This window comes from Zalophus californianus, chromosome 3 (genome assembly GCF_009762305.2).
Source record: "Zalophus californianus isolate mZalCal1 chromosome 3, mZalCal1.pri.v2, whole genome shotgun sequence".
Classification (NCBI taxonomy): domain Eukaryota; kingdom Metazoa; phylum Chordata; class Mammalia; order Carnivora; family Otariidae; genus Zalophus; species Zalophus californianus.
In genome coordinates, this window is record NC_045597.1 from 176,199,059 (window position 1) to 176,222,220 (window position 23,162).

General features: G+C 40.0%; 2 protein-coding genes and 1 pseudogene across 8 annotated transcripts in view; 2 read left to right on the forward strand and 1 right to left on the reverse strand.

The window, feature by feature from the left end:
* The window catches only part of USP37 (ubiquitin specific peptidase 37), an 81,418-nt gene extending 80,260 nt beyond the window's left edge, over positions 1-1,158 (reverse strand). For 3 of the 5 annotated variants that reach the window (XM_027589829.2, XM_027589831.2, XM_027589827.2), the window contains exon 1: positions 985-1,158. The gene's annotated coding sequence lies outside the window, so the exon portion shown is untranslated. Of the gene's footprint in view, positions 1-821; positions 886-984 lie in introns of those variants that run through there. The other 2 variants (XM_027589830.2, XM_027589828.2) reach the window with 1 other exon arrangement.
* Positions 1,159-1,373: 215 nt separating this feature from the next.
* Positions 1,374-23,162, forward strand: part of CNOT9 (CCR4-NOT transcription complex subunit 9) — a 30,434-nt gene continuing 8,645 nt past the window's right edge. Inside the window, exons 1-5 of one of the 3 annotated variants that reach the window (XM_027590392.2) lie at positions 1,374-1,788; positions 12,027-12,206; positions 13,696-13,811; positions 16,025-16,134; positions 21,579-21,688. In XM_027590392.2, the coding sequence (XP_027446193.1) occupies positions 1,765-1,788; positions 12,027-12,206; positions 13,696-13,811; positions 16,025-16,134; positions 21,579-21,688 (540 nt within the window). In that variant the 5' untranslated portion in view covers positions 1,374-1,764. Of the gene's footprint in view, positions 1,789-11,987; positions 12,207-13,695; positions 13,812-16,024; positions 16,135-21,578; positions 21,689-23,162 lie in introns of those variants that run through there. The other 2 variants (XM_027590391.2, XM_027590390.2) reach the window with 2 other exon arrangements.
* On the forward strand, positions 17,147-17,268 carry LOC113921226 (annotated as a pseudogene).

The following is a 23,162-nucleotide window of genomic DNA, read 5'->3' on the forward strand; positions in this document are numbered from 1 at the left end:
TCGATTACTTTGATGTCACCAGGCTTTACAGTCCTCATTCAACTTTACCTTTCAACAGAATTCAACACTATTGATTAATTCTTTCATCTCTTTTACAGAAGACTTGCCCTCCTCTATACAGTTATTAAACACCAAGAATCCCTCCGTGCTCCATCCTGGGTCGGTTTTTTTCTAGCACTACACTCTCATTAGGCAATTTCATCCACATGCATAGCTTCAGTTACTATCAACATGGCAGATGACATATATACACTAGTTTATACAGCCTGCCCAGAATTCTCCTCTGAGCTCCAACCCAGTATATCCAACTGCTTCCTTGACAGTCTGTCTTAGGCATCTTTTCCAGTTAGAGACTTGTCAGATACTGCCTACCCCACTAAAGGCATTTAAATAGAGCCGAAATTTTGAAAACGATTACTACAAAACCACTACAGGCCAATTCTCCAGAACACAGGATTTTGTCATCAATGATCATTCCCTTTCAAGGATCATGACCTAAAATAGGTAAACCTGACAACCTGATCTGATAGCTAGAAGATGGGGAGCAACCAAATGCACGACAAATATACAATTCATGCGTTTTAGTGAGAAATGGTTAGGAGAGGGAAGATGAAGAATGGTCAAGAGTGAATGTCCAAGGCCTGATGGGTGTGCGGCAACGGAAGTCACCTGAAGAGACAGCAGGCCTTGCTAAGGGGCAAGTGGCGGACGACGACAGCCCCCAGCGAAAAGGGGCCAGGTTTGGGTTGCGGAGCAAGAGCGTGACAGTAAGACCAGGTCAAAGGAGTGGGAAAGCCTGGGAGAAAACCCAAGAGGAGTACCTGTGAGGCCCTGGGGGCGTCGAAGGGGTGGGGGTGAGCTGAGCAGCAACGGGGCGAACTCCAGAAGAGTGAACACCGAGTGGGCGGACCGCAAGGGGCGGGGGGGGAGGGGGACCCGGGGAAAACGGCTCATTTAAGAAGCTCGCCGCCGGGCGCGCCTTACCTGTGCCTTCGGTTCCGGAGCCCTGCACTGGCCTGCCGGAAGCACAGAGTCCGCGCGCAGGGGGAGGAGCCGGGGGTAAGGAAGGAAAGGGGCACCGGGGACGAAGGAGAGGGGCCGCTCACTCCCCCTACTCAGGGAGAGCGGCTGATGGCGGGAACTGTGACCACACGCAAACACGCACGCACGCACGCACACTCGACGCGACCAGACGAGGCGCGTGCGCGCAGGCCTGCAAACTCCGCCCCTCCTGAGCCTTCGTCCCGCCCCAGCACAGAGCGAAGTCTGGCCGAGACAGCCCCGCCCCCGCCGTGAAGTAGTACGCATGCGCACTCTCCACTTCGCGCTTTGCGGCCCTCCCATCCTTTCCCTCCTACACAGCCCAGTCGGGCATGCGCACTACTGGTCCTCCGAGACCACTTGGCTTTTCCCGCCCTTCACTGGCCTCTGGAGGAGAGTCAGAGTTCACGCCCCTCTCTGGGGAATACCTGCTCGAAGACAGAGGATGCGGGGACTAGTAGGTGGCGGACGTCCTTCTGGCCCAGAATCTTAAGGGGCAAAGGACATACTCTGGGACTATTAACTCCACCGAGAGCTAGGAGGCGGGAAGAGGTGTGTGGGCGGGGTCAGAGGTGAAAGGTCATAGGCCTGCGAAGGGGGCGGAGCAAGCCGGAGGCGGATGGCGGCTGCCGCGGCTGTTCATCTTTGGCGGCAGAGTCACTGAAACGGGGACGCTGGTCCGACGCGTCCGGCACTGGGAGAAGAGCGGCGGCCGCTCCCAACATGCACAGCCTGGCTACGGCTGCGGTGAGTGGGCGTTCCAGCCTGGGCCCAGACCCCCTCCTTAGCTCTGCGTTTCGGCCTGCTGTCCCAGGAACCCCACGTCGGGCCCGGAGTCCAGCTCCTCCTGCCCTCAATCTGCGAGGTCCCGGCCTCCTCCTCATCGCGCCTTGACTGTGGTGGAGCCGGCCCCCACTTTCCTCTCCGGTCAGCTCTCGCGGCCTCCTACGCCGCGTATCTCGTTCTTTTCCGGCCCCGGGGCCTGGTCCCGCGCCGGAGCGCCTCCCTCGCGGTCGGGGCAGGCCATTCATTGATTCATTTGCGTTGACCAACAGTTTCAGGGTGCCGGTTGCGTGCTGGGCGTCGGCGGCGGTGAGGGGGAATTCCGTGGTCAGTCTGACACGGCCCTTGCTCTCAGAACTCACTGCCCCGGCACTTCGCAGCGGGAAGGAAATGGCTTCTAACTCACACCACTTGCTTTACAGGTGGAAAATTTGAGACCGGGAGAAGTGAATAATTATTACGTCTGATTACGGTTCTCTGCGCTTAAAACCTTTCCCCCACATCTCTAAAATGAGATCTTAAAAAAAAAAAAAAACGGATCGTGTAATTCACCTATCTGAAGTAATTTTTTGGCTTCCGTTGCATTTAGATAAAATCCAGACTCCTTGCTGTGGCCTGTAAGGCGTTCCCTGTACCATAGGGTCCTTACCGACGTTTGCGGTCTAGCGTAAGCTCCAGCCATACGGGCCGCCTGTCTATCCCTAATACCTGCGCTTTTCCGCTCCACTTGGACTTTCTGATCTCTATTCCTGGGATGCTCTTCTTACCACATACCGTACCCCCAACTGCACACGCACATACACGCACAACATGTGGGTGTAACTGGCTCCTCTTCCCTGGGGTCTCTGCCTAAATCTTCCTAGAGTAACCTTCTCTGACCACCCTATTTAAAGAAGTTCTGTAACCCCCAACTTTTCTCTGTTAAAAATATCTTTCTCAGCGCTGATCTCAATTTTGTCATTTTTGTATTTACTTGTTTGTTGACTTTCTACCTCTTAAGGGCAAGGATGGAGATCCTTTGGGTCCTGTTTACATGGTTACCCCAAGTGCCCAGACAGTTCCTGGCACAAAGTAAGGGCTCAAATACTTTGCTGGATGAAAAAGTATAGATGAGGGAGGTGACTACTGAGAACACATAGCCATAATGGGAAAATGAAATCATGATTTGAGCACACTCTTCTGAAAACCAATCGCACTTTTTCTGTTCCGCCAAGATGAAGTGACTGAAGACAGGGTGGTATACTGACATTGCATTCTCAGGCAAAATGACCTAAATAGAGGACCAAAAAAAATGCTTTTACTTTAAATATAAAAAGTGAAAAAGTGTGCTGAATAAGATTGGACTGTAGAATACATTGTCATTTCCAGGGCCAGTGGCATCTCTACCGCCTGTCACCATGTTTCTAAGTGTTTGTAAGTACTCAGAGTGTATACCTTTACATCTTTCAATTAGGTAATTGCAGTTTACCCAGCTTTTTTGTTTCTTCTCCCAAACTATACATGTAATTTGGGAAGAAGCAAGTCAGAAGATGAGGTTGCTGAGGGATACCTGGGTGGCTCAGTTGGTTAAGCATCTGCCTTCGGCTCAGGTCATGATCTGGGATCGAGTCCTGCATCAGGCTCCATGCTCAGCAAGGAGCCTGCTTCTCCCTCTGCCTGCCGCTCCCCCTGCTTGTGTGTGCACGCGTGCTCTCTCTCTGTGACAAATAAATAAAAATCTTTGGGGAAAAAAAGAAAGATTAGGTTGCTGCTGATAGGGGAGAGGCAGGTTACATAAGGGATTCTTCTAAGTTTGGCTTGTCCAGTTCCCAAAATCTGATTGTGTCTTCTCCAGACTTTGATACCAAACTGCTCTTTTCCTTGTTACTCTCTAAACTCTATACCTATTCAGCTCCTTTTATTTTCACTTGTTCCCGAGGGGCAGAGAGAGAGAGAGAGAGAGAGAGAGAATTTCAAGCACACTCCCTGCTGAGTGCAGAGCCCGACCCATGGCTCAATCCCACAACCCTGAGATCATGACCTAGGCCAAAATCAAGAGTTAGATGCTTAACCAACTGAACCACCCAGGTGCCCCAACCTAATGCGTCTTTTGAACAGCCATTAAAGCTGTGGTTCATTACTTATGATAAATATTCAATACTTCTTTCTTCAATTACATTTGCAGTGCTTTACACTGATTTAAAATTTAAGCTTTTAGATACATTTTCATCTGTTAATGCTATTGGGCTCCCACAGAAGCTCTGAAAAGTTCCTTTGTATCACTCATTCGCTAGACTATTTGGTCACTGAAGAAACTGAAGCATAGAAAAGTTGAGCCACCTCTTTCCCAATCCTTCATGCATTCTATTAGACTAAACTGCCTGTATTACTCTGATCTGGTAAGGGGACAGTCATGGTCTATATTACTGGAAACTGAGAAGAGTCCCTGGTAACATGCAACAGTGCCTGCAGTAATCTAAGCCACTTGAGAAGTTTTTTTTTTTTGCTTAATGATGATGAGTTTTATACTTGTGTGTACTTTTATTTATCTCTTTTTTTAAAATAACAGGTACATCATCAGCTAGGGAGATAGTACTATCAAAGGAGGATATGATCACGTGAATGTAGGATTTTATTCACTAGAGGGAAGAACTGAGAATTTGGGAAGTATCTTAAATTTTGACTCTTGAGTAGTAGTTTATTAGGCTAGAAATGCAGAATATAGTAGACTCTTGTCATACTTTATAGCATACTTTTTAACATTGTCATTATTGCTACCATAAAATATAATTTCTCACTCTGAGGGATCGGATTTATTTATTTTTTTTTTTAAAAGATTTTATTTATGTGAGAGAGTGCAAGCAGGGAGAAGGGCAGAAGGGGAGAGAGGGGGAGAAGCAAACTCCCCGCTGAGCAGGGAGCCCGACGTGGGGCTCAATCCTAGGACCCCGAGATCATGACCTGAGCCGAAGGCAGATGCTCAATCAACTGAGCCACCTAGGCGCCCATGAGGGATCTGATTTAAACACTGTCTCCTCCCATATCTTCTTTTGAAACTTTAAGCAAATTGCCTAATCTCTTGTTCACTTCCATTTTTAAAAAAAAGATATTTTGAAGAATATTCTGGCCCTTACAAAGATATGAGGATAATTAAGCTAATTTAATACTTCCCTTTGGCATTATTTAGAAAGTGTGTTTTCTTGGATTATCATCATTATGTAGACACCAAAGCCACATGTTGAGTCATCTCCAGACTTAGGAAAATAATTTCCCTTTCAATCTTATGCCATTCTTTCTGTATCTGCTGTCACATATTTATGGGTAGGAAAACCAACAGGTATTTTCACCCTTGAATATAAAGTTGTATTGAGAGATTTGGTTATTTTCTGTTTAAAAAAAGCCATCAACATCAATTTTTTAATTTACTTGATGGGGGTGTGTGTCATATTTTGTTCCCATTTATGGATAACGTGGGTCTTTTTTTTTTTAAGTTCTAAATATCTTTCTCCTTTTCACATGGAGTCAAGATCGTTCAGAGGTGGAAGACCAACTGTCAGTACCCTGTGTTTGTGACATTTAGAGTTAACCATTAATGACTGACTTGGGCAAATGTCTTGCCTCTGTTAAGCTTTGTTGAAAGAAAAAAGTTATTTGAGGGACGCTTGGGTGGCTCAGTCGGTTAAGCGTCTCCCTTCGGCTCAGGTCATGATCCCAGGGTCCTGGGATCGAGTCCCACATCGGGCTCCTTGCTGAGCGGGGAGCCTGTTTCTCCCTCTGCCTGCCTCTGTCTCTCTCTGAGAAAGAAATAAAATCTTAAAAAAAAAAAGTTATTTGAAATACATTTATCATATCCAAACCATTAAACAGAAAACAGGAGAGTGAGTCCCTCCTAAATTTTGATAATATAAACATTTTTTAAACATATCTGTTACAAGAAAAGGACCACTAACTTTAAGGAGGTTAATCTTGGAAATAAGTGTTGAGGATGACAACTAATAGCCCAAGTCAAACTTCTCATAAATGACTTTCTGGTTTTTGGTATGTAATTGAACCCATTGTTTATCCAAGTCCAGCTATTAATGAGCTGTATTAGAATATTAAACTTAGAGTTCTGTATTGAGTTCTTAAAAAATAATTTCTTCAACTTGGAAGGATCATTGTGAATTCAGTCCTATAGACCATGTAGGGCTCACTGATTCTAGAAAGAAGTAGACTGCAGTTTGAATCTAATTCTGCCATGCACTCACAGTGTGAATTTGAGTCTTTTAAACCTCCCTGAACCTGTTTCCTCTTGGAATTTTGAGAATAAAGGGAAGTAATCCACAGTGATTGGTACATTGATAGAAGAATGCAAACCTAATCTATAGTGGCAGAATGCCTATCCATGGTTGTGGAGGGCTGGGTGTGGGGTTTACTAGAGAACTTTTAGGGATGGTGGAAGAGATCTATCTCTTGGTTGTGGTGGTGGTTACTCAGGTGTATAGATTTCTCAAAATTGAAATATACATGTAAAATGGGTATACTTAAAACTTTATGCAAATTAACCTCGATATAATTAACTTTTTAAAAGAGCTCTTAGGTTAGTTTCTCAGTTACAACTAAGGGCTAAATAAGATAATTTCCAAGATTTTAGAGCCGCCTGAGACTTTGGTAATCATAGTTCCCTCATTTTACCAATGATAAAATTGAGGCTTGGAAAAGTAAATGACTTATGCTAGGTCACACAATTATAGAAATGGCAAAACTGTGTTTTAAAGCCATTTCTGGCTCCCAATCCAGGGTATGTTCCACTTATTGTACTTTTGTATAGTTACATGTGAATCGAGGTCTTTCCTGTTCTTTAGCTTAATAAACAGGTTTTTAATTCTGGATCCATGGATGGGTTTCATAGGGTCTGTGAATTCTTTGAAATTATGTGTAAATTCTGTAGAAAAGAAATTATGTGCAAAACCATTTGTGCTTGTATATTTTTCTGAGGAAGAGATCCATAGATTTCATGTGATTAAGAAGTGTTAACCCCTGTTCTTGTGGTAGTATCCTGCTATTATTTTTAATGTGTTAAAGTAGTCTCCAATAGAGAAGTCGTAGGTGAATTGCTTATCAGCCACTGAACAGTATATGCTACTAGATGGAGTTCCCTATCAGCCACAGTCTCAGAAATGTATTAGTAAATTATAAATTAAAAGAATTGTAGCAATTGGATTAGGAATCTTTAGAGGTGATCTTTAAATAGAGAATGGGAGGAGGAGGAAACCTGCTATGGTTTACTCATAGTTTCATCAGTTGTAAAATGAGGATAATAACCGGGTTGTTCTGACCATTAAATGAAACCATGTTTTAAAAAGCGTACCGGGGTGCCTGGGTGGCTCAGTCAGTTAAGTGTCTGACTCTTGGTTTCGGCTGAGGTCATGATAGGGTTGTGAGATCAAACCCAACATTGGGCTCCGTGCTGTGTATGGAGCCTGCTTAAGATTCTCTCCTTCAGGGCGCCTGGGTGGCTCATTCGGTTAAGCATCTGTCTTTGGCTCAAGTCATGATGCCAGGGTCTTGGGATCAAGCCCCGTGTGGGGCTTCTGGCTCAATGGGGAGCCTGCTTCTCCCTCTTCCCCCTGCTCGTGCTCTCTCTCTCTCTCAAATAAATAAATAAAATATTTAAAAATAAATAAAACTGGGGCGCCTGGGTGGCTCAGATGGTTAAGCGTCTGCCTTCGGCTCAGGTCATGATCTCAGGGTCCTGGGATCAAGCCCCACATCAGGCTCCCTGCTTGGCGGGGAGCCTGCTTCTCTCTCTCCCTCTACTGTTCCCCCTGCTTGTGTTCTCTCGCTCTCTCTGTCAAATAAATGAAATCATAAACAAACAAACTCCCTCTGCCCTGCTTGGGTAGACATGCTTTCTCTCTCAAAAATACATACCTACGTAAATAAATAAAGTGTACAGTACAGTTCTGTTTCTTATATTTTTAGGAAAGGTATACCTAAATGATCCTTGGGATTTAGAAAGAGAGTAAGATACATTTGGGGGTTTTATTACCATCAAGATCTAGTGAGATGCTGGAGTTATGCTTGGGAAATTTATTCAAGGATAATGTCCAAAGTATTTTATCAGTTGTTTGTTAGTATTAATACAGATGACCCTTAAACAAGGTGGGGGTTAGGGGTGCTGACCCCACCCCCCCACACAGTCAAAAATCTGCATGTAAGTTTTGACTCCCCTAAAACTTACCTCCTAAAGCCTACTCTTGACTACTAGCTTTACTGATAACAGTTGATCAACACATATTTTGTAGGTTATAAATGTTATATACTCTATTCTTTTTTAAAGATTTTTTTAATTTATTTATTCATGAGAGACAGAGAGAGAGAGAGAGACAGAGGGAGAAGCAGGCTCCCAAGGAGCAGGGAGCCCGACACGGGACTTGATCCCAGGACTCTGGGATCATGACCCGAGGCGAAGGCAGATGCCCAACCATCTGAGCCACCCAGCTCCCTATATACTATATTCTTATAATAAAGTAGAGAGAAGAAAATAAGTCATAAGGAAGAGAAAATATACTTTTAGAGTACTGTACTGTAGCGAAAAAATCCGCATGAGTGGACGTGTGCAGTTCAAACCCACGTTCAGAAGTCCTCTGTACATAAATCAATATGTAACTGAAAATATAAAAATATTTTCCCTTTTATTCTCCAAAATAACTGAACTTCTGCATGTGTTATAAAATTACCTGTTTATGTATGTGGGGGTGGGCTGTGTGTGTTAGTGTGAGTTAGTGGCTATCACTAGCTAGATTATTCACATGTGAACCATGATTTGACATAGGGAATTATGTCAGACTATCTCACTGATTTCCTCATTTAAATGATTATCATGTACTTTGTAATCTCAGTTAAGTCAAAAATTTCTCTTCACATTCATGGTACTGATTGTTTTCAGATTCTGCTGAACTCACAGCAGTAACATTTAATTTTTGTCTATGATGTTTACATGTTCCCTGTCTCTTGTCTAGGTCACAGGAAATAGTTTTTTTGTTTTTGTTTTTTGAAAGTTATCTTTAGATCAGACCTAATCTTTCTGGGAGGTGAGCAGCAGCCTTAGCAAAGCAGTTAAGAGAGTAGACTTTGTTGCCAGGCTACCTGGGTTCAAATTTTGGCTTTGGCACTTAAGTGTTAAATAACTTCTCTGTTCCTCTATAAAATGAGGGTGGTGACAAGTATTTATTTAGGACAGTGCCTGACAGAGTAAACACTATACGTGTTAGCTCCCATTTTTATTTTCAGAAGTAATTGTATTTATCCCGTAACAAACAGGTATTCAGTGTGTTTAAAGTAAGTCCTGCTATTAAGTTGGGAGCAAAATTCACCAGGGATGATGTGAAGGAGGGTCCTTATCCCAAGTATTTCCTGGAAACAAATTGCCCTCACTGCCTTCCCATTGCTAGAATGGCTACAGAGCCCCTAGTTCTCTTAGAACCAAAGCCCTGTGGAGGCTGCAGCTCCATAAGTAGCCTCAAAAGTTGGAATATTGCTGGCAGCAGGTGCCCGTGACCTTAGGTACCCAAGTTGTCACCAGGCATTGGCCCTCCAGGGTGTTAACATCACTGCAGGGGCACCATCTCTTTCCTGGAGTCAGGCCAGCTCTGGAAATGGACTGTGTGGGGGTGGGGCCTAGTGTCCAGAAGCCATGATATGCTAGACTGGTGGCTACAAGTCCATCCTTTTGTTGTTCATCTGGGTCTCCCCAGGGCAACGTGAGGATAGGGATTCCAGATACAAGTTACAGGCTGGCTCTAGTGGGGGCAATAGAGCTTACTGATGGTGGTATTAGGGCGACAGAACTTCAGGGAGAGTTGAATGAGTAATGACTAATCAGGATAGGTACTATATTCCTGGAGGAGTGTCTCTGAGGCCCCTTTAGTTACTGGATTGTGGGTCGTCCAGGAGACTGGGCAGGAAACCCAAAGCTAAAATTTTAGCCCTTGTTTCCACTAAGCTTTTAAGGTGATGTAATACTCTAAATAAACATACCCTGTCTTCTGGTGGGAATTACATTTCCAAAAATAATTTTTTAAGTTGAGGGCCTATCTGTAGCAGCCTGGAAAGGGCAAGTGCTTGGTCAGTACTGCTTTTGCTGTTGGGGGATGGGAAGAACTACCCTGCCCTTCAGATTGTTGCTTCGGGAGCCTGTGTTTCCTTGAGGAGCATCACTGATGGGAGTTACAAAGCACCTTTCAACAGATTACTCTGAGGCACTTAAAGAAGACTTGAGCTGCGTGGTATTTCAGTCCATTTAGCAGAACACCTTGTGGTTCATTCTGTCAAGCGAGTGAAATGATAAACATTAAGCTAAAAGCTCATAATCAAGCTTCCATTTATAGAAGGCTGTTGTTCAGCTTGGGTAAAGTAATTGTGAGTACACCTCATAGTCTGTCTTAACTTTTGTTCTTCAGCAAAGATGGTTGTCCTTTCTGTTCCTCATCTTTCCGTCTGTACAATGGTAAGGTCATCATTCTGTCACACTAAGGTATAGTGGGAACAGGTAAATACCCTGGGAAGCTGTGTGATGCAGTTCAAGAAGGCACTGGAATATGCAGTTTCATACTTGGGTGAATTGAGCAGGTTAATTTAATTCCTCTGAGTGTTAGTGATCTCCTCTATAAGTGTAGTTGCCTTTTTTCTACCTACTCACCCTATCTACCCATCTATTCCCCTTGCTTGGGGGAATTAAGTGAGAAAATACTGGAAATAGAGAAAATAGAGCTAGAAATCATGAATATGTTAGGACATGAGAGCTAGAAATAGCAATGGTAATCATTTTTCTAGTCTATTATCTTATTTTCCAGAGAAGAGTAATTAAGGAACTTAACGGAGGTCACAAGGCTGTTTGACAAGTATGGAGAATTATGAAATGTTCAGGTTTTTTTGGAATGGTGTGATGCTTTGGCACAATAATGAAAGAATTCTCTGTATGGCCCCTACATGAGTAAGTAATGAATGATTCTGAAAGGGGTGGAGGTAGAGTATGTATAAGAATCATTAGAAGCTAGGGAGCTTTTCCAAATTACATAGTTTTTCTGTTCCGTGGAGGGGGAGGCTGGAATTACTGGGGAAGGACCAGCAATGGGTGGGGAGGGTGTAAATTTTTTTTCTTTCAGAGACTATTATAGCCATATGCTTAAAAAAAAGTTTAAACTATGCAAAAGATTTTATAGTATGCAATGAAAAGTAAATTAGGGTGCCTGGGTGGCTCAGTTGGTTGACCACCCCCCAACTCTTGGTTTCAGCTCAGGTCATGATCTCAGGGTCTTGAGATTGAGCCCTGCGTTAGGGTCTGCGTGAGAAGTCAGCTTGGATTCTTCCCCTTTCCCTCCCCCTTTGCTCCCTCCACCCCCTCAGCCCCCCACCCCCGGCCTCATGCACGCAGCACATGCTGTCTCTCCCGCTCGCTCTCTCTCTCAAATAAAATCTTAAAAAAAAAAAAAAAAACTCCCATCTAGGTTCCAACCTTGGCAGTAATTACAGTTTTTTGTTGTAGTTGTTACTGTTAGGTTTCCTATGTGTCATTCTAGAAACATTGTATATAAATATATAAGAATACACTTGTGTAGGGGCGCCTGGGTGGCTCAGATGGTTAAGTGTCTGCCTTCAGCTCAGGTCATGATCCCGGGGTCCTGGGATCAAGCCCCACATCTGGCTCCTTGCTCAGCAGGCAGCCTGCTTCTCCCTCTCCCACTCCCCCTGCTTGTGTTCCCTCTCTCGCTGTCTCTCTCTCTGTCAAATAAATAAATAAAATCTTAAAAAAAAAAAAGAATACACTTGTGTATATTAATGGAAGCATATATATGGTTCTGTATTTTTGGGTTTTTTTATCTAGTATCAGCACATGTAGAGCTATTTTTTAAAAAGGGCTACATAATATTACAAATAAAGATGTACCCATCCTTAGTTGATAGATATTTACTATTTCAAGTTTTCTGCTTTTAAAACAGTGCAACAGTAAACATTCTGGTATGTCTTCAGTACAGCCCAAGTGTACCTATGGGATAAATTCCTAAACATAGAATTATTAAAGGATGTATGCATTTTAGATTTTGATAGATTAACTTAAGTGTATGTATTTAGAAAAGCTCCTCTGGTATTTAGGAAAAATATATTCCTTCTGAAGCAAAGTAAGACTTGGTTTGACTCTAATGAAATTCACATGTTCACTTTCTTGTTTTTACTTAAAGCCGGTGCCTACTGCATTGGCTCAGGTAGATAGAGAAAAAATCTATCAGTGGATCAATGAGCTGTCCAGTCCTGAGACAAGGGAAAATGCTTTGCTGGAGCTGAGTAAGAAGCGAGAATCTGTCCCTGATCTTGCACCCATGCTGTGGCATTCATTTGGTACTATTGCAGCACTTTTACAGGTGGGTATATATCTGTGAATTGCAGTCCAGTCCTGTTCATCACACTTCTTTCTCTCTGCCTTTGCTCAAATGATTTTGAAGACTTTAGTAGAATGATTCTTTAAATGTTAGCATTTGTAAGAATCTGTTTTGGAAAAGTCTAAGGTGCTTGTCAAAATGCAGGTTCATAGATTTTACCCAAAAGATTTATTTAGTCTGAGATTAAAAATCTGTATTTTTCAACAAATCATGGAATACTACATCAAAAACTAATGATGTACTGTATGGTGACTAACATAACATAATAACACAAAAATTATAATAAATATGTAAATAAATAAATAAAATGAAAATCTGTATTTTTAGCAAGCACCTGCCCCGTTCTTAGGTCATTCTGATGCAGGCAGTCTGAGAACCACACTTTGAGCAGCACGGCTTTAGGAATACTACAAGACATTTCTAGGTGACAGAGGAGAAAAGGTGGAAGGTAAAGTATAAGAACTGCAGGGTATATTCTGGTGAACAGAAATGTTAAGATATAGATATAACAGCTGTAGGATTAGAGATAGGTATGCTTCTACATTAAAGAATAAATCACTGATGTGGTTCTGACTATAATGGTCATTTGTGAAGAATAAATTGATACAGTATAATCCTAAGATACCAAGATAATGGAATACTCATCCTTTAAAGTATTGTCTAAAATTCCTAATAATTAATTTTTCAAATCTGTTAAATAAATTTATATTCAGTTCCTACTTCATGTAGCGAAGAAACTAATCTTTTTTTAAATTAAAGTATAATTAACATTAGTTTCTATTAGGTTCAGGTATTCAATATAATGATTCAACGATTGAATAATTCTGTACTCACTGCTTAATACAATAAGTGTATTCTTAATCCCTAAAACTAATCCTTTTTATCTTTACATTTTCAATAAAAGTTTTACAATTAAAATAAAAAGAATTGTTTACAGCAGATCATCCCCTTTGGACAGAGAGTACACATATTCACTGCTGTTTGTACGTATCTCCATGCGTATACTCCTGTTCTTATCTCTCCCTGTCTGCAGTTGCTACCTGACCAAACTCAGACTTCTTTATGAGTCACTGTGGTTGATTTACTGACACTTGCTATCTGGCCAACTATCTTATCACTGTAACTCAAAACAGGGTGTTAACAAAAAGAAGGGATTATAACAATAACAGCCATAGCCCCTCAAATGAAGGTCTCAGCAGATGCTGGGTATAAGAGGAAGTGTAGGTGACCACACTTGACTCCAGAGGAATCTTCCTAGAGACCTGCGTAGAAATGTCTCATAGTCTCAGGTATATTTGTGATGAAAAAATAGGACCATTATTTGTTTATTTTTGCTCGCACTTTGATGTTTCAGTTCTTGCAAGATATATGGAATTACGGGTTGGGGGTTTGTAGGGTTTTTGCTTTAATGCCATGGAAATTAATTTTGAAGTAGTTATTTATTCATCTGGTGCTGGTTTCCATTTTTTAGGAAATTGTAAATATTTATCCATCTATCAACCCCCCCACCTTGACAGCACACCAATCTAATAGAGTTTGCAATGCTCTGGCTTTGCTGCAATGTGTGGCATCACACCCAGAAACCAGGTAAGCGCTTTGATGAGCCTGGTGATGGAGGTTTGTATCAAATACGGTCTTTTCTGAATGATGAGAGGAAGGGCATGCAGTAGGAGTAGGAAGCATGTGTGTGGATGTGGATCTTCAGGATTTTCATTTGCTTTTTTTTTTCCTGAAGAATTTCTTTCTCTAATTAACCAAGTTTTCATGTAGTAACAGTACAGTATTGTTTAACATGTTCTTTTATAAATTTTTTTTGCCTTTTTTTTTATTATGGTAAAATCTATATAACATAAACTTACCATTTCAACCATCTTTAAGCCTAGAGTTCAGTAGTATTAAATATATTTATAATGGGCAACCATCCCCACCATACATCTCCATAACTCTTTTCACTGGATAAAACTGAAATGATACCCATTAAACCATAACTCCCCATTCCCATAGCCCCTGGTAACCATCATTTTCCTTTCTGTCTCTTTGATTTTGACTACTCTAATACCTCAATTAATTGGAATCATTCAGTATTTGTTTTTTTGTGCTTCGCTTATTTCATTTAGCATAACATGCATATTATAGCATATGTCAGAATTTCCTTTTTAAGGCTGAATGATAATCCATTGTCTCATTTACTTTTGACCCATTCATAGCAATGAACTTTAAATGAGTGTTCACAGGGCCTGTGGCTGGCTCAGTCAGTAGGTCATGTGACTCTTGATCTCAGGGTCATGAGTTCAAGCCCCACGTTGGGGGTAGAGTTTACTATTAAAAAAATAAAAATAAAAGAGTGGTGTTCACATCTCAAAAAAGGTCAGGCATGTAGATATTTGTCCCTCCTGAATCCATGGTAGGCATCACTATGTGAGGCACAGTACATGGCATTCACTAGGAATTCAGTAAATATTTGAACCCAGCATTTTTTTTTCCCACTGAACCTAGATTTGGCTTCAGAATCTTTCTTAACACAAAATCCTAGGCAACCTTGTAATAGATCAGAATTGGTATGCCAGTTGACCTGCTTCATTTGACAAGAAAAGGGAAATCCTGTTCAGTAATCTGTTTTGTGACCTTTACGGTTCTAAGGCACTTAACAGTCATCTTACTGAAGTCTTTTGTTTCTTTATCAATTACAAAATCTGAGTGCTAGGTTGGCACTGACATTGCAGAACTTTAGAGAAGTTACTATGAAAATTATTCTTAAGCACTTAAGAAAAATGCAAGAGTACTTTGAGTTTTAAAAATTTAGAGTGCTTTTCCACAACGTTAGTTAACTATAAATAATACAAAGTAATAGATTGGTTCTATATTAGTTGCCTGACATATTAGCTTCAGATTACAATGTTTTTAGAGGGGCACCTGTGTGGCTGAGTCCGTTAGGCCTCCAACTCTTGGTTTCAGCTCAGGTCATGATCTCGGGGTCGTGAGATCGAGCCCCAAGTTGGGCCCCACACTCAGCATGGAATCTGCTTGAGATTCTTTACCCTCCCTCTCCCTCCCCTTCTGCTCCTCCCCGTCTGCGTGTGCTCTTTCTCTAAAATAAGTAAATAAAATCTTTAAAATGTTTCCAAATACTTAGTGTATCTGAACTGCTCTAACAGAAAAAGAACGGTATGCATTTAAACATAGCAGATAAATCTGATCATGGCTGCTTTGTTTTCTCATCTTGGTTTATAAGGTTTTGTCTGACTGTACCTGTGAATATTATTATTCAGTCATAAATTAGGTGAGGGAAGGCACCTAGGAGAATCTTGTGGGCACTTAATGGCATTTTATGACCTATTAAAATCCACAGTTGGATATTTTATCAGTTTTTGAGGTACTTGGTGCTGATTATAGGGAAAATCGTGTATTTTCTTAAGCATAGACCTACACTAGATTTTTTTTAACCTTGACGTTGCCATTTTGAGCTAGATTTTGTGGTGGGGGGAAGGGGGTGAAAGGGGGCTATCCTGTGCACTGTTGGATGTTTAACAGCATCCGTGGCCTCTGTTCACTGGATGCCAATAGCACCCCCTTGGTTGTGACAACCAAAAATATCTCCAGACATTGTCACATGTACCCTGGAGGGCAAAATCACCCCAACTGAGAACCACTGGTCTAGACTAATGACCAGTAACTCTTTTCTGGAGATTCCTTGGTTAGGAATGTTACAGGCCTTACAGAATGAACTACCTGGAAATTGAATGTTCACAGTCCTTAGAAATGAACTCTGGGCCCTGATTGGGATTATTTTTTTCTTCCAGGTCAGCATTTCTTGCAGCACACATCCCACTTTTTTTGTACCCCTTTTTGCACACTGTCAGCAAAACGCGGCCCTTTGAGTATCTTCGGCTAACCAGTCTTGGAGTTATTGGTAAGTTATTGGGGTGATTTTGCAGGTCTGAAATCTTCATAATAGTGATCTTAGGTGTTTTGTCTTTTATAGCTTTTGTTCACCAATTGTTTGTTTTTGTCTTTGAGGTTGAGTCTATTTTCACTAATAAATGAGGACATAATAAATAGTAATAAACAACACATATTTATTAAGTAATAAGTAAATAAGTAATACAGTGGTTCTTATCAAGTGCCACTCTGAGTGTTGTTAATAAAGGTATGAGACCCAACATTTGGGATTAAATTCAGCATATGTGTAGAAACAATTACCGGAATCATAGGGAGAATAAAGAACAAGCTGAAGTCAACAAAGAGTAGTATTACAGAGATGAGAATTTGAGTTGTTTTTTTTGGGATGCCTGGGTGGCTCAGTCTGTTAAGTGTCTAACTCTTGATTTCACCTCAGGTCGTCATCCCAGGGTTGTGAGGTTGAGTCCCATGTCAGACTCCGTGCTGAGTAGGGTGCCTGCTTGGGTTTCTCTCTCTCCCTCTCCCTCGGCCCCTCCCCCCCACTTGAGCCCACACACTCTCAAAAAAAAAAAAAAAAAGAATTTGCATTGTTTTTTTTTGTTTTGTTTCTCTTTCTAACTTCTAAGTTGTCCTCCCATAACTACAGATGTTTGTCCTCTATTGCACCTAGTTGAATTTTTCTATGCCAAAATTAATGTTCCTACATATATTTATTATGGGAGATGTGTCTAAAGTACATTTTACTCAAGAAAATAATATATTAGCTGTTTCAGATCTCAGACTCCCAGATAATAAAGACCTGTCTTTGGATTTGTGAAAAATAAATATATTCAAGAAGGTTTCTTTCCAAATTCCCCTCAATGTCTTTATCTCATAGTTTTCACATACTGACCAAACCATGAGAACATTGATTGTACAAACTTTGTTTTCTTCGGTTATTGTTTGTATGTTCAACCTGTGTTCATATCCCTATGATTATAAATTATGGGTCAGGAAGTATACTTTAAAAGTTTAGTACTTCTATCGCTTCTCAGCATTTTGGCTAAGATCAAGTGTAGTATCTGTTCCTATCAGTTTAAAAGTTTAGTACTTCTGACACATATTTCTCAGAGACATTTTATTGTACATTTAAGGAGTAGCTTCTATCTCCTATACTCCAAATTAATGTTACTGTGTTTTACATCCCATCCAAATATACTCTATATAGAAACATTTTCCCCCAGTATATTGCTGTTTTTAAGCTATGAAAATTTCTTATATAGGATTTAAAACATGAACAAGGTACCAGCCAAAAGAAAGCACTTCTATCCTTAATTCTGATTTAAATCATCCTACTTCTGTTGGTTTTTTGACCATGACAGTTAGATGATCATTAGGAGATGTTAGGATAAAGTTAACTGTAGGGGGATAAAAAAGATATTGGGACAGTGTTAAGCCATTGTCTACCCTTGCATATATTTTCCAAAAGTTAATTTCTCCAAGTCAGTTGAGAGTACAAGCAGAAGGTAAATATTTGGGCCTAGACTTTTTGCTTACAGTTCAAAAGTTATCAGACAGGTTTGAATATAAATGAAATGATACATAAGAAATTAGAAAATACTTGAAAATGAATAAAATAAAAACATAGTAGAACTTACAGGATGTAGCTAAAGCAGGGCTTGGAGGGAAAATTATAGCATAAAATGGTAATACTAGAAAGGAAGAGAAGTCATCAATTTCAAAGCTTTCCACTTTAAGAAAACTAGGAAAAGGAGCAAATCAAATTAAACAGAAGGAAGGAAATAATAAAGGATAGACATCATTGAAAATGAGAACAGAAAAACAGTAGGTAAAATCAATGAAACCAAAAGCTGACCTTCTTTTGAGATATAATTGACATATAACATTGTATTAGTTTTAAATGTACAGCATAATGATTTGATATATGTATATATTGGAGAGTGATGACTACATTAAGTTAACATCCATCACCACACATGCACTGGCTCAGTTGGTGGAGCATGGGACTCCTGATCTTGGGGATGTGAGTTCAAGTCCCACATTGGGTGTAGAGATTACTTAAAAATAAAATCTTAAAAATCCATCACCACACAGTTATAAAAATTTTTTTTCTTGTGATGAGAACCTTTAAGATTTATCATCTTAACAACTTTCAAATATGCAATACAATGTTGTTACTGTAGTTACTGTACATTACATCTGCAGGACTTATTTATAACAGAAGGTTTGTACTTTTTGACCACCCTTACCCATTCACCCATCCCCAATTTTTTACTGAAAAAAATTCAATGGAATTAATAAACCTCTAACCAGATAGACTGGGAAAAAAAGAGAAAACACAAATTACAAGTTCCAGGAATGAAAGGGTGTATGTTATACAGACTGTACAGACATTAGAAGAATAATGACTACTGTTAATAACTGTGCCCATAAATTTGATGACTTGGGTGAATGGGCAAATTTTATGAAAGTTTCATTCTGCCGGACTCTACTCAAGAAAATAGATAATTGGAATAGTCTTACGTCTATTAAATTGTTTTTGTAGTTGAAAACCTTCCATTATAGAAAACTCTGGGCCCGAGTGATTTCACTGATGAAGTCTACCAAAAATTTAAAGAAATAATACCAATTCTACAAAACTTTTCCAGAACATAGAGGCTTCTAAACTCTTGGTGAGGCCAGCATTAATTACTCTGATAATAAAACCAGAAAAAAAACATTATAAGAAAACTATAGGCCAGTATCCCTCAAGAACATAGATGTAGAAATTCTCAACAAAATGTTAACAAATCAAGTCCAACAATATATAAAAAGGATCATCATGACCAAATGGGTTTATCCCATAATTGCATGATGGTTTAACTTTCAAAAGTCAGTCAATACAGAGGTGCCTAGAGCGCCTGGGTGGCTCAGTCCTTAAGCTTCTGCCTTCGGCTCAGGTCATGATCCCAGGGTCCTGGGATCTTGAGCCCCACATCGGGCTCTCTGCTCAGTGGGAAGTTTGCTTCTCCCTCTCCCACTCCCCCTGCTTGTGTTCCCTCTCTCGCTGTCTCTCTCTCTCTGTCAAATAAATAAAATCTTAAAAAAAAAATACAGGGGTGCCTGATTGACTCATTTGGTAAAGTATGCGACTCTTGTTCTCAGGGTTTGAGTTCAAGCCCCACATTGGGTGTAGAGATTACTTAAAAATAAAATCTTAAAAAAAAATCATCAGTCAATATGTATCAATGGACTAAAGAAGAAACAACATATGCCCATTTCTTTAGCTTAAAAAAAAAAGCTTTTGATAGTATTCAGCATCCATTTATGATTAAAAACTCCAGCAAAGTAGAAATAGAGGGAACTTTCTCAACCCGATAAAGTTTTAAAAAATAAGTCTTACAGTTAAGATCATAGTTAATGTGAAAAACTATGTTTTGTATTCCTAAGATTGAGAACAAGGCAAAGATAATAATATATATTATTATATATAATAATACATATAATAGTGTATATCTATTATATATGTAATAAAGAATAAATATTCTCACCACTCCTGTTCAGTATCATCCTGGAAATCCTACCTGTTGCAGTAAGGCAAGAGAAAAAATAAAGGGCATACAAATTAGAAAAAAATTAGATTGCCTATTTTATGTGCTAGCTAAAACAGAAATTGAAAATTTAAAAACCTACATTTATAATAGCACCAAAACATGATGTAAGTCTTAAAAAAGATGTGCAAGATCTGTAGCTAAAAAACTACAAAGCAATGATGAAAGAAATCAAAGAAGACCTAAATAAATGGAGATACATCATGTTCATTAATTGGTATATCAATGATTCGATATTGTTGAGATGTCAGTTCTCCCCCAAACTGATATATATGTATATTTAGAACAATGCCAACAAAATCCCAGCAGGATTTTTTTTATATAGAAACTGACAAGCTGTTTCTAAAATTTATATGGAAAGGCAAATGAACTAGAATATTCAGGGTTTTTTGTTTTAAAGATTTATTTATTTTAGAGAGTGTGTGTGAGCCTGGGGAGGGGCAAAGGAAGAGCGGAAGCAGAGCGCAGAGCCCAACATGGGGCTTGATCTCAGGACCCTGAGATCATGACCTGAGCTGAAACCAAGAGTCGGTCATTCATTCAACCAACTGAGCCACCCTGGCACCCCTAGAATATCCAGTTTTTAAAAAGAAGGACAAAGGTGGAAGATGTACATTACCTGATTTCAAGACCTGGAAAACCATTTGTCAAGACAGCATGGTATTGGAGAAAAGCTAGACTTGTAGATCAATGGAGCAGAATTGGGGAGTCCAGAAATTGACCCATAGAAATATGATTAATTCATTTTTGACAAAGCTGCAAAGAATTTAGTGGAGAAAAGATAGTCTTTTCAATAAATGGTGCTGGAACAATTTGATATCCATATGTAAAACAATGAAACACGATCTATACTTGTACTCTATAAAAATTAACTCCAAATGGATTTTAGACCTACGTGTAAAGTCAACATGAAACAGTAATTGGACATCTGCTTTAGGCCATATTAGTACATTATGGTATATGCTGTTTGCTATGGTGTTTAAAGATGTAGCATTTGTAGATTGCCAGTTCTTGTTACATGATACTCCTTTCTCTTCTGAAGTAAGTGATTTTAGTTGTTACAGATCTGATTAACCTAGGCCTTTCATATAAAAGCTAGTTGATACATTGGGCAGCTTGGGGATTTGTTTAATGGAGTTCTGCTTCCCTCTATACAGAATGGAGAAGATTAACACTGAACTGTCTGTTACCTGGTCAGTGGTGTCAGGTTAGAACTCAATAGAATTGGGATGAATTTTAAAAATCATTTGTTCCAACTCTTATTTTATAAACAGGCCTATAAAGAGAAGGTAACTCTATCAAATTTAGGTAAACTAGTTGTGGAACTAGAATTAGAGTTGAGGTGTGTTTGTGTGTGTGTTTCTTGTTTGGGTACACCCTACCATGTTTGCACTCTTTGGAGAGAGTGACAGTTAACCAAGAAGCAATGTTTGTTTATGTCCATTGTGCAATAGGGATTCAAACTGACACCGTTTCTTTGCTACCTGGGAATATCCCTTTATATTGATACAGAATTCTTCTCTCTAACCTAAAATAAATGGAGAATAGATGGTGATATTATTGTGTGGTTGTCTACCAGGAGTAATAGAAAAATGATTTAGAGGGCTGACCTGCTGCTGACTGTGTGATGGACCAGAATTGGTACCTGATCTTTGAAATGCTGGTACAAGCAACCTGTGCTTTCTCTTCCTCTTTTTTTTTTTTTTTTTTTTTTAATAGCAGTATGAATCTGATCCTCTGACATGGACCCTAGTTTGTGTTCTCTGTTATTTAAGTTCCACAACTAGCTGGATGAACCCTACAAAGTTCATTTTAATTAAAAACCTGACTCTGAAATAATTTTGTTTGTCCATATTTTCTTTAGGGGCTCTAGTGAAAACGGATGAGCAGGAAGTAATCAACTTTTTATTGACAACAGAAATTATCCCTTTGTGTTTGCGCATTATGGAATCTGGAAGTGAACTTTCTAAAACGGTATGTGCTTTTTCAACATAGTTTCTATATTGTGTTGGCTCTTGGACTATTTATGGTCCTAGGATCATTTTCTGTGTCCCTTCAGGCTTCTTGAAACTTCTATGTATTTATTTTTTCTTTCAGATAAAAATTGTTAAAAAAGGATCATTTAAAAACCCCAACCCTTAAGAGGAATATAAAGTTAAACACTTAATTTCTCCCTTTTCTCTGAAACTACTTCTCCAAAGGTATATTATTCGAGACTTTTTTTGTTTTAATTTATTTATTTGAGAGAGAGAGAGAGAGAGCGTGAGCAGTGGGGGAGAGGAAGAAGCAGGCTCCCTGCTCAGTAAGAGGGGACTTTTTTTTTTTTAAGATTTTATTAATTTATTTGTCAGAGAGAGAGAGAGCACAAGCAGGGGGAGTGGCAGGCAGAGGGAGAGGGAGAAGCAGGCTCTCTGCTGAGCAGGGAGCCTGACACAGGGTTCGATTCCAGGACCCTAGGATCATGACCTGAGCCAAAAGCAGACACTTAACAGAGTGAACAACCCAGGCACCCCCTAATCCAGACATTTTTTATGCATACTCAAGTGTATACTATACGTACTTGAGCTTCTACTTACTTTGCTCCTTAACTATGAATGACAACATGGCTGGGTATAAAACTCTTACCTAATTTTCCCTGTCAGAACTCTGTTGTCATGGCTTTGTTGTCGTCTGATATTGAATATACAGTGAAATCTTGGGCCAGCCTAAGTTTTTCCTTTTCTTGGTGAATTTGCCTTTTCTGTGTGGATGTCTGTAAGCTTCTTTTATTATTTTTTAGTTCATTTGATAATCTTCTATCAGTTTTTTTTTTTTGGAAGAGCCTACTCTTTGTGTCTCTTGTTAATTTTTATAGTTTTTAATTTGTTTTGGCCTCTCCAACAACATCAGTTATGCTATATTGTATATCTTTCCTATCTTTTTTCCCCTTCTAGTAGCTTTCTGCTTTTTTATTTTATGTCAGGTGATTTTCCTCAAGGCTACTTTCGATGTTGCTGACTATTTTTAGCAATATCCTACCTCTGCTTCTAAAGTATGCTCACTCATATTGAATTAATTTTTTAATTCAGTGAATAATGCTGAGTTGGATATAAGCAGATGTAATGATTTTTAAATTTATTTATTTATTTAAGATTTTATTTATTTATTTGACAGAGAGAGACACAGTGAGAGAGGGAACACAAGCAGGGGGAGTGGGAGAGGGAGAAGCAGGCTTCCCAGGGAGCAGGGAGCCCAATGCGGGGCTTGATCCCAGGACCCTGGGATCATGACCTGAGCCAAAGGCAGATGCTTAACGACTGAGCCACCCAGGCGCCCCTAAAATTTTTTATTTTTAACATGCAATACAGGGGCAGGGCGCCTGGGTGGCTCAGATGGTTAAGCATCTGCCTTCAGCTCAGGTCATGATCCCAGGGTCCTGGGATCGAGTCCCGCATCGGGCTCCCTGCTC